At 36.0% G+C, this 12,597-nt stretch overlaps 1 protein-coding gene across 1 annotated transcript in view; it reads right to left on the reverse strand.

Annotated features, from left to right (window-relative positions):
- LOC145994228 (polyunsaturated fatty acid 5-lipoxygenase-like) overlaps positions 1 to 12,597 on the reverse strand; it is a 62,151-nt gene that overhangs the window by 12,533 nt on the left and 37,021 nt on the right. The window contains exons 7-9 of the mRNA XM_083130325.1: positions 9,309 to 9,407; positions 8,387 to 8,483; positions 5,183 to 5,300 (exon numbers count right to left, since the gene is read on the reverse strand). Of these exons, the coding sequence (XP_082986451.1) occupies positions 5,183 to 5,300; positions 8,387 to 8,483; positions 9,309 to 9,407 (314 nt within the window). The remainder of the gene's footprint in view (positions 1 to 5,182; positions 5,301 to 8,386; positions 8,484 to 9,308; positions 9,408 to 12,597) is intronic.

The following is a 12,597-nucleotide window of genomic DNA, read 5'->3' on the forward strand; positions in this document are numbered from 1 at the left end:
TGTGTGGTGTGAGCCTCATATGTTGACAATTCAGAACCACTGTTATTTTATTTTTACTACCACCGATTTGAAGATGGCGGGCATTTTTTTATCATGGCACGCGTCATTTTCTCCATTCGTAAGCATCAGCAGCAACTTTTTTATTTCAGCTCTGGTAAGTCGTACGACAATGAGACAAAATCTGTGATGTTAAGCACATTATAGGCTACAATTATATTTCTGTGTAATTTTCTAAATATTATTCCTTCATAATAAATTTTAAGGTCAAAATTATTTATTTTAATCACTTAAAATGACATTTTTGAACATTTTTTTTTGGGGGGGGAAGGCAGTTTGTTTGACACTTGAATTTTTTTATGAAAGTACCTGTGTACCAATAGAGTATGTCAAAATTATTTGAGGCTTGAGACTTTAATATATTTTTTTCTACAGGGTCATAAACATGTACTTTTTGTTAAAAAATTCCAAGTTCAGAGTTAAATATCTCTGGTGGGCAGTTGTTTAAAAATCTGAAATTTGTACACAATACAGTACTCCATGATAAGTAACTTCAGTAAAAATTTTGAGTTTGAGATTCAATTGGTTTAAGAGATACAAAACTCGTGAAAAATTCAATATTTTGCATTAAATATGGTATGCCTAATTTCCTATCTTATTAACATTTTGTTTTAAAATTCTGCAAACTGTAATTTGGAATGTCAATGAACAACATTACAATCCTGAAATGGATCTGCAATAAAGTATATATACGAGGGTGTACTGAAAAGGAAAGCTTCCTATGTTTTTATTTCCTTTGTTACCTTGTAAACGCATTTTGGATTTTGAGCAACCATACATTGCACTTATAAGACTTTCCCGCTTCTCCATGGAAGGTTTCAAACTTCTATCGCCAGGAGGTGCTGAACTATTGCGAGGAAAATGGCAGCATGTAACTATGCAATGTCGGTGGAGCACCTGAAGTAGCGTGCAGTGATCGAGTTTATAACCGCAGAAAATGTGCTAGAAATTGACATTTATCTGAGACTGAAGGCATTTTATGGGTATGAATGCGTAGACATCAGTACTGTGCGATCTTGGGCTGTTCATGCTCGTAAAAAAAAACAACAGCTGAACACGATTCCGATGACCTCCATCAGTTGCAGTTCACGGCCTTTCATTCCATTCTCTCACATAGCTGAGATTTCTTCAAGAGCATGCTAAATTCAAGATAGCACAGTACTGATGTCCAGTGATCAGAACGCTACATTTTAAAAGTAGCTTCGCTACAGCTACAGCTACTCTTCCAAAATGTAGCTTCGCTACAGCTACAACTACATTTACCAAAAAGTAGCTCGCTACGCTACTCCTGTTCGCTACTCGCTACTTCGCTACTTTTTGCGCTACTTCCGCATAAAACAAATGAAAACAACCATATGGGTATTAACAAAATACCCTACTACTGGTAAATAGATTCTGTTATTTATTATCATGATTCCAGTCATTCGATAATTTTGATAGCAGTGTTACTTCAGTTACTTATTTTTACTATAGTTTTTGAGAATACCATACCTATGCAAGTGGCATATCAATTCAAATTTGATATATGAATATTGCAATTAGGGTGTTACCCAAATTAATGATTACAACTATACACAAATAAAATTTGGTAGGATTACGTATTTATGTTCACATCAACATATTTTTCTTTAGAATAAATATTTCATTTTTTATAGACTGATATGAAGTCAGCATTTTGAATGAAAAGTACCTGGAGCTCTTTGACTACAAAAGGGCGCCAGGTTCGATACCCAGCGGAGGCACATAGTGGTTAGGATCCAGTCTCGATCAGCTTATCTATGCATAAAATGGACTCAAAACGAAAACTAGGAAAAACGCCAAGTTGGGAGGATGAGATTCTCCATTCCCCACACTGCTCATCATTCATCATTCTTCCTCGTTCTCACAATTAGCCGAAAGTGGCAGAAAGCGACTATAGATAAGAGAATAATTAAATAAACCATTCATCCTTCATTTCATAATTGAGAGAAGTGGAAGAATAGATGAGGAGATAAACAGAAGAGGATAAATGGATGGTGGACTATATCAAAGCGTTCGAAGATTAATATGGAACAGGGATGTACCTATGAAATGCAAGAAGGTAATATATAACACATACTATGTGCCAATAATTACATAAGGAGCAGAGACTTGGACAATGCCATAGAGAGACAAAGAAAAGATGCAGACAGTGAAATTTAAATTTTTAAGGAGTTTTTTGAGGAAGACTAGAAGGATTAGAATAAGGAATGAGGAGATCCGACAGACAGTGGGTGTGGTGAAGCTTCATGACAGGATAGATCAGGCACAGATGAAGTGGTTCGGACACATGAAGAGGATGGATGCAGAAAGACTACCAGTAAGAGCTTACCATGCACAAGGAGTGGGAATAAGGCCAAGGGGGAGACCAAGATGTCAGTGGAAAGAGCAGATAGTGGAGAGTGTTAGGAGAAGAGGACAAGATTGGAACACTGTGGAAAGAGAGGAGTGGTGGGAGACCAGAAAAATGGAGAGGCTTGACTTCTATGCCGACCCAGCCAGAGGCAGGAAACGGCGAAGGATGATGATGTCATGATTAGCAAAAGTTACAGAAAAGTGACGCAAAAGTGGGAGAAATATATAAATTTGAAAACTATGTATATTAACTAAAGAAAGACCTCCCCGATGGAGCAGTGGTAGTGTCATCGCCTTGTATTCAAGGGGTCCTGGGTTCGATACCCGGTGGAGGCACATAGTGGTTCGGATCCCACTTTAAACTGTAGGTCCAGTCCGATTAACCTTACCGTGCATAAAGTGGACTTAAAACACCAAACCAATCAATCAATCAATTAACTAAAGAAAATTGTTGTTTCTGAAGGAAACATACATACTTTTTGCAATATGATAAAATTATTGAGGAAACTGTCGTGTAAACCTGAGTGTTCTAAACGTATTTTAAATATGTGAACAAATACTATCGCGAAAATAATTGTAATTCCAGAAACTCTTATCATTCTTGTAACAATAATTTATTGCTGGCGAGATCCTATATACTGACGATGATCAATGCTGTTAACGTACTGAGCCATTTACTGCTGGCACTATTCCCTTGTCAGTGCAGTGGAAAATCCATCGCTCGTTTCTGCACTGCAAGTTGCGTCTTACACAGCAATTAATGACATTTTGGTGTCTCTTACACCATGGATATCCACAGGATTTGTTCCGGGGGTGACGCAAACGAGGCACTTTTTTCCAGTGGTGCAGCAAACGAGGCATGTTTCTCCCCAAAATAGCGATGCAGCTAAAAAAACGTAGCTGTTAGCAGGAATATATTCATATATGTCAGTTAGTTATCTGGATATCTGAATTATTCAGATACTAATTAAATAAATTACGCAGATATCTATAATCTACAGTCTAGATAATCTGTATCTCCATGTAATAGACTGTCTTTATGAACCTCCTGCAAAATTAAGGGTTATTGTCGATTTTTTTTGACGCTGTTGCCACATTCAAAATTCATCTCAAAATGCTGAGAAAAAATGTAGCTGTAGCGAAATTTTCGCTACAACTACAGGAATTTTGTAGCTTCGCTACCGCTACAACTACAATTTTCAAAATGTAGCGTCGCTACAGCTACAGCTACAAATTTTGTAGCTAGCTACAGTAGCGACGCTACAAGTAGCTCGCTACTTCTGACCACTGCTGATGTCTACACATTCATCCCCATAAAATGCCTTCAGTCTCAGAAGAATGTCAATTTGTACCACATTTTCTTCGGTTATAAACTCGATCATTGCATGCTACTTCAGGTGCTCCACCGACATTGCATGGTTAGATCCTGCCATTTTCCTCGCAATAGTTCAGCACCCCCTGGCGATAGAAGTTTGAAACCTTCAATGGAGAAACGGGAAAGCCTTATAAGTGCAATATATGGTTGTTCAAAATCCAAAATGCGTTTACAAGGTAACAAAGAAAATAAAAACATAGGAAGCTTTACTTTTCAGTACACCCTCGTATATATACTTTATTGCAGATCCATTTCAGGATTGTAATGTTGTTCATTGACATTCCAAATTACAGTTTGCAGAATTTTAAAACAAAATGTTAATAAGATAGGAAATTAGGTATACCATATTTAATGCAAAATATTGAATTTTTCACGAGTTTTGTATCTCTTAAACCAATTGAATCTCAAACTCAAAATTTTTACTGAAGTTACTTATCATGGAGTACTGTATTGTGTACAAATTTCAGATTTTTAAACAACTGCCCACCAGAGATATTTAACTCTGAACTTGGAATTTTTTAACAAAAAGTACATGTTTATGACCCTGTAGAAAACAACATATTAAAGTCTCAAGCTTCAAATAATTTTGACATACTCTATTGGTACACAGGTACTTGCATAAAAAAATTCAAGTGTCAAACAAACTGCCTTCCCCCCCCAAAAAAAATTTCAAAAATGTCATTTTGAGCGATTAAAATACATAATTTTGACCGCTCAGTCGGTAACGCGTCTGGCTACCATGCTCAAGGTCCCGGGTTCGATCCCCGGCCGGTTCAAATCCGGGAACTTTTCTAACGGTGGAAGCGGCCCCGGCGCCTACCCAGCGTCGAATAACATGGGTACCTGGGGGAAACCCTGGGGGGTAAAGGCGGTCAGGGGTGTGATGCTGATCACATCACCCCCACTCACGACCGGATCAAGAAAGTGTGGGGCGTTACCCCCACACCCCCTATACGCCTTCATGGCGTGGTGCTATGCACAGGGAAAACTTTACTTTTTTACTTTTTACTTTTTATAATATTTAGAAAATTACACAGAAATATAATTGTAGCCTATAATGTGCTTAACATCACAGATTTTGTCTCATTGTCGTAGGACTTACCAGAGCTGAGATAAAAAAAAGTTGCCGCTGATGCTTACGAATGGAGAAAATGACGTGCGCCATGATAAAAAAATGCCCGCCATCTTCAAATCGGTGGTAGTAAAAATAAAATAACAGTGGGTCTGAACTGTCAACATATGAGGCTCACACCACACAAAAAATAAACTTTTTAAAAATGGTCAAGCAACCATGTTGTATGACTTCAAATGGATTGACCCACAAATTAATATGCTCACTGTCTATTTATACCCCATTAAAAAATGATATCAACTTACGTGTTTATTGCTATCAGGTATAGAAAATGAGGTGCTACGAGCTTGAATATTGGATGCGAAGGTGACAAGTTGCGATGAGTGCATACAACAAATCCTTCCATCACTATGTGTGTCAAACCTGGAGAAAAATTGCAACGTTAAAGGTTGTTACATTTGTGATACAGTTTAAAAATAGCATTCACATTTATACAATCTCCAGTGACTCGTAAAAAAAGCATTGCATCCATATAGCATTTCACTTTACCTTTTACAGTGCACTCACATACATATGTGGCTTTAAGCCTTATATTATCTACTAATGGACAAGTACAGGCCCATAGCGAGGGGTAGGCTAGAAGAGCTAGGACATCATTCAAAGCTTTTTTTTAAAAAAATAGAAAAAAAATGAAGAATATGGGGTAGAGAAATTTACACATAACAGAGGTAAAGGAAGAAGGAAAACATACAAGGTGTTACTCGACTCTTGTTCCGATTGAAAATTTTCAAGTGATGAAGTTACCACTACTTAGATAATTCTTCACCACTTGAAAATTGATTTCACCATTCAACTTGGTACATGACGTTCCGTATTTGACCACGTCACGAAAGATCTCTATCATAAATTATTTTCGAGTTATGAGGTTCACATGAAGTTACAGAGTTACCCTAAATATATATTTTACATTATGCTTGCTTACTGACATTCTCAACTTGCCGCAAAATGTTTTTCTCTGTTTTCTCTTTTCGAAAGCAGACCTCCGTGGCAAAGTAGTTAGCACAGTGTGATACGATGCCAGGGGTCCTGGATTTGAATCCCAGCCTTGGCCTAGGCACGCATTGAAATCTTCGAAACTTTGAAGTGTGCAAATTAAGCTTTTTGCTTTTGGGGGGGAACTAGGTATTTAGGTATGCAAATTTGTATGTTACCAATTAGTAAACTCTACTATTGCCTGCCAATTCTAAGTACCTAGGACATTAAATATTATGATAACATTTAGATGTAATTTAGAAACCCAGTATATTTACATTCTAAGAAAACCCAAACCGATACACAAAAAGAGCTATTGAAGTAGTAATAGCGAGAAAATTTGACCAAATATCTATTGCGCGTGCAACTCAAAGACGGCGTGCGGCGAATAATGTGATCTACATATCTCCAACGAATAAAGCTGACGAAATCAACTCTTCTTGCCATGGCGATTTTTCGTATTTGATATATATACACACTGTTTGTAGCTGTAGACTGTATTCTGACAAGGGTTAGGTGGGAGAACAACATACGTTGAACCTCGCCCGCTCAACAAAGTTATATTATTACTATTTTGTACATTATTTGGCAATGGACAGAAAACTTCAGATGCGAAGCAGAGTACAATTGACTTAAAGGTTAATTAACTATTTTCCAGAATGATTTTTCAGTGGTGTTTGTTCCATACTTAACAAATTTTTCTTTGGCGGGGAAAAAGACATCACTGGCAGGTATGGTTGCCAGATTTCTAAAATAAAAAAAACGGGACATATAGACATGGATATAGTAAAATTTATTTTTATAACATTTTTAAACATTACAAAATCAATTGCAGTTTAAAGCATTGTTAATGCCGAATTTTTAACATTTTGACAAAATATATTAATACTTGAGTGAATACTTGGCATCCTTTAAGAAGACCTTTGTCTAGAATAATCACTACTATAAGAACTCTTTCTTTTTGGCATGACGAAATAAAAGAAAACTTTTTACATCACCTAAGCCCTGATTATTATCCACTTCACTCTGATTCCATTGACCAAGAAAAGAAACAAATGATAGCTCACGTGCCTAGATAGCTGTATTAGGCCGCGTCCGAATGGGCAACAGATGTCACCTAGAGCACCGTTCCATCCGGGGACTCAGCCAACCTCCGTTGTCCGAATTCGCGGCAGACGTGGAGTCTGAGGGAAGAGCAGAGAGGCGCGACAGATGCACGCTTGAACTCGCTGTGACGCTGCGCTTGGCAGCCATATTCTAACTTTCACTTTGTACAGACAACATTTACTGATTAGACGATGTAAAACTCAGTTATACTTTAACATTTTTTCGATAATACTGAATGCAGAAAAATTGTAAATGATGAAATAGCGTGTTACATTTTTAATATGAGTAGTAAATAGGTGGAAATCATTGTCATGTTTATTTGGCGTCTGCCTTCTGCTTCCGTGCGATACGCCTGCGCCCCAGAGCGCGGTGGGTGAAGTTCGAGCTGACACCTGGCGGGAAAAGTGACAACCGTACTACAAGGGGACATGCAGATTCGGACGACTTGGACGTGACTTCGACGGTACGCGAGAGCAACGGGAGAGAACTGGACGGAGCGCTTGCCAATCCGGACACGGCCTTAGAACCAGAACTGCCGCAAAGAACTTGCAGTCGTGAGTCGCTTCTTATTCGACATATCGACAATCGACAATGAGCAGTTCTACGCCAATGTTAATATGAGGATTGAGTTGTAAATGGTAATTGGTATCCAATTAGGTTAGTTATAAATTGTTATTAATTTCTTGTTGTATAAAATGATTTTGAAATTTGAATTTGTTTTTTCTTTTAGCTAAATACGGGACAAATGGGCATCCTGAAAACATTTTCCGGGACACGGGGACATTTCTTTAAAAAAAGGGGACAATTCCGTATACACGGGACGTCTGGCAACCCTACTGGCAGGGTTGATTTTTTTTTTCTTCAGCTAGGGATAAACATTTCCCCCAGTAATTCACACACACCTTTGAAGAGCTTTTTATCGGAAATGGCTGGCTAGTGTGAACTAGTGCCTTCACATATCAATATCTATATGTACAAGAAGTCCCGTCCCAAACTCAATTTCCATAGCCATACCCTCTCTTTGTCAGCCCTGGATTGATTTGATTTGATTTAGTTTATTTTACTTCGCGTTTTGTGCCTCTTGGCTAATTTGCGAAGATGGGGATGAGTGATGAAATGATGAAATTGATGAATGGACATTCACAAACAACCAAGCCCGACCGGGATTCGAACCCGGGACCCTTGGCGTCGCAGCACGATGTGCTAACCACTCGGCCACATCAGCCCTGGATCAATTGAAGATTTTTCACTAAAACTTGCTATCAAACAGGAATAACAAAATTGCAAATTGTTACTGCATGTTACTCAGCCTACCAGCATACAACTTATCCAAAAAGTGGTACCATAATCATAAGGAATATTTCACTTACCAAGGTGTGTGACTGACTGATGATGTTGAGCTTCTGCCATATGGTAAAACATTTTTGCCATTGCCCAAGTGTACTTGTGATCTGTTGGATAATATACCTGTACAAAATTAAATATACTCATATGATAAGTAAAAATCTATAAAATTAAACAAATAGCACAATGTTTTATATTTAATACATTACAGGTTTGTATTGTTCATGTGTGAGGGAAAACCTAAGAATTACGGTTGTTTCCTTCCAAAACTTTCAAATCTCTCAAATTTTTATCCCTTCCTCAAAAAACTATTTCTGTACCAATGTAAAATCTATGAGAAGGTACATATATTTATTTATTTTATTGCTGTAGCCCCTTGCTGGAAAATGTCAAGTTACATGAACTCTTTACTCCTGTGCATATGCACATGCCATGAAGGCATATGAAGGTGATGTGAAGGTATAGAGCTCCACATATTCTTGATATCGGCCATAGTTGGGATGATGTGATGAGCATCATGCCTGGACACCTTTAACCCCCAGGGTTGCCCCCAGGTACCCATTTACGAGGCTAGGTGGTCCTCAGAGCCACGCAGAAAAAGGGAAATGACTGGAAAATTTCCTGTTCCAGATCACCTCCGCCACGATTTGAACCCAGGTCTTCTGCATGGTAGCCAGATGGTCTAGCTACTGAGCTACAGCTGCTCTATTTTATGATTTGTAAAATAATGAAAGGTAAAATACACATTTTTTTTATAACTGAAGGATAAGATATGAAATATTACTCTGCCCCTCCCATGCTCGAAGTGGAAATTGCTATCTTTTGAAGGTGGGGAATTCATTGCCCACTTTGGGGAAAGGTGGAAGATGGCTTCTGTGGATCAACATGGAGAAAAATGCAGAGAAATAATCATTTATCTTATCTTACAGCAAACATAGTAATACTCACTGGGTTTACATCTTCAGGTTTATCTTGGTATAACTGAATGGCAATTGGCAGCAATTCATCATCATCATTCAAATAAAACAGACACATTGGAATCACCAGCTGAAAAAAATATAAATGGTACATCAGCATCAGCAAATAATATTTGCATAATTAACTGACTATTGTGAAATTCATGGCTTTTACCCAGTGAATTATCAAGAAAAGTTTTAAGCAGGGTTGATAAAAAATCATGATTTTCAAGAAATAATTTTTGATATTTTTTTAAAATTTAAATTGAATATTTTTTATTTAAACAGATTTTTTATTTGTAAAAAAAAACACAGACTTAATATTGCTTGCATGGTTTCTGGCACCATACATATAGATGTATGTATTTTACTTTTTCTAGTAAATGACCCTGTAAAATATTTGAAAAAAGCAAATAAAAATAAATATATGTAAACTACATATTTTCTGTTTCTAATACTGCACATATGAATCTACTATGGAAATGTTTTTGAATGTGTTAATGAAACTATAATAATTTCAGTCACTTTTCTTCCAGTGAAAATAAAACATTCTGGATGTACTATATAATTGTAACTTAAAATATTTTCTCTAGTCTTCGTTGCTGAATTTTGGCATTTTTTTAAAGAATAGTTTGCAAAATATCAGCTACCATGTTTATTTACAGTTTAATGATAATGACACTACAGTATTTATGGTTTAGCATAATTAGTATTTTGTATTTGATTCTACACAAAATATTTGTTATTTTTGCCTATAAAAATTATTGAATTTTAATTCAAGATAATTTTAAGTGTGTTTATTTTACATATAACATTTCCATTCATATGACCTTCACTCCATCAATACATATTTTGTTTCCTTTATTTCCCTTTCTTAGAGCCTAATAAACACCATTAAATGATTACAAGATTAATGTACTTTCACCAAATGTGATTCTCAAAATTCTTATGTACATTATTCTATAAATTATTTATTTAAAGTGAATTAAATCAGTGATTTCTTTTTAAAAAAATCACCTGATTTAAATCAATCCACCTTGGTTTTAAGTATTTGTTACTGTTGACTACAAAAGAGTGATGTTGTATGAGTGCAAGATGTTAAAAAGAGAACAAAATCTATGCCATTGGAAAGTTTCTCATTTTGTCATTCTTCCATTAAATTCTTGCACAAGAAGGCAGTGTTCTATAACTGTTTTTGTAATTCACATAGAATGATACGACAAATATTAATTTAATTTAAATATTAGTTACATAAAAACAGTTTCATCTTCGTAAAACAAGGAAATGGCCAATGTGAAAAAAAAACTTTTACAAAATCACATTAAATGTTAATATACAGGAATAATACTTGTGTGTGGAAATATCGGTTCTTAATGTTTCCTCTTGGGTAAGACATCCACTCACCATACATTTTGCTGTTGATTTTAATCCAGGTCTTGACCAAAAGAACCCTGCAGGAACACTAGACCCTTATGATGAACAGCACAGTCTTCAGTCTCTAATATGGGCCCAGTGCAATAGTGAAATGGATTGAAATCTGGGGATTAAGAGGGCCATTCAGATGAGAACACAAGTTCAGGAAAGTTGACTGTGCACTATCCTTCACAAAGTGTCCTGTGAATTTGCATCCTGGAAGCATCAAGACTCGTTTCTAAAGTGCAGTTGGTTCCAAGGAAAAATAACTGTCTTCAGAATATATTGGTAAGTATGTAGTACTTTGTATTGATTTTCACTCCTGTATAAATAAAACCTGAGGGAATATTTCCCTCCGAGGTTACTTTGGCGCAGGTCGTCAGCAACGATGCCAAGATTAATTGTGTAAGGGTACTGAGTAGGTGGTGTGGTATTGATATTAAAGAAAAGATTAAATTTGCATGCATGATTCATCATTCTATCAATCAATTTTTAATAGGTTGCTATGAAAATGTGCCAATGAGCTAGTATTTTTGATTCATTTGAGCACAACCACAAGTTTTGTAATTTGAAACAAACAAAGCTTGACAGGCCAATAATATATATTGCATTGTACAAAAGAAGAAACATTTCTTAACAACAATGCCAACGAAAGAAAGACAACATGCGCTGATTTTTGCAAAGATGGATTGGATCAGTGGTCTCACTTAAATACCTAACATGCTATGCTCAGTATGACGACATGGTTTCAATAAGTCATAACATATGGTTGAAAATAGTTTTGTTTCACCCAGCATTAATAGTTACGGTAAAGTTAAAGGGTCAGCAGAAGTGGGGATGTGGAGATGTGGTATGACATTGGAAATGATGGGAGAGAGAACATCAGGGTTGAGTCAGAAATTGAGGAGAAAGGCAAGTAAAAGTTTAAGAACAGTCTTTGCAGGTAACCTCTATCTTTACACCCTGTGCCACATTGTGGTTGCATCATAAATGTGTGTGCAGAATTGCATGGTCACATGATCCCATAGATCTAATTTCCATCTTCTAAAGTGGTAAAAGGTTACTTGGTGGAGATATGTGAGCACCACTTTGCACACCCTCTAGTGCTGCCTCTGCAGGTCATGAACCAAGGAGGGAACAAATTTCAAATCCTTCGGAGACTTGCTCAATGCTTACATGGTGTAAACCTAGGTGGATTGATTTAAATCAGGTTGATTGAAACCACGATTTAAATCAGGTGATTTTTTTTAAAAAATCGCTGATTTAATTCACTTTAAATAAGTTATTTATGGAATAATGTGCATTAGGATTTTGTAGATATCAGAATCACTTTTGGTGAAAGTACATTAATCTCGTAATTATTTAATAGTGTTTATTAAGCTCTAATTGTAGATATCAGAATCACTTTTGGTGAAAGTACATTAATCTCGTAATTATTTAATAGTGTTTATTAAGCTCTAAGAAAGGAAACCAAATATATATGTACTGATGGGGTGAAGCTCATACCAAAGAAATGTAATATGTAAACTGCAAACACACTTAAATTCTCTTGATTAAAAGTTAAATAATTTTTATAGGCAAAAATACCAAACATTTTCTGTAGAAAAATATACAAAATACTAATCATGTTAAACTGTAAATAAACATGGTAGCCGATATTTTCCAAACTATCAATAAAAAAAATTGCCAAAATTCAGCTTCAAAGACGATAAAAAATATTTTCCAGAATGTTATATTTTCACTGGAAGAAAAGTTACTGAAATTATGTATTATAGTTTCATTAACACACTCAAAAAACATTTCCCTAGTAGGTTCATATGTACCTTATCAGAAACAGAAAAATGTATATTTACATATAATATTTTATT

The sequence above is a fragment of the Lepisma saccharinum genome, chromosome 10 (genome assembly GCF_977018435.1).
Source record: "Lepisma saccharinum chromosome 10, izLepSacc3.1, whole genome shotgun sequence".
Classification (NCBI taxonomy): Eukaryota; Metazoa; Arthropoda; class Insecta; order Zygentoma; family Lepismatidae; genus Lepisma; species Lepisma saccharinum.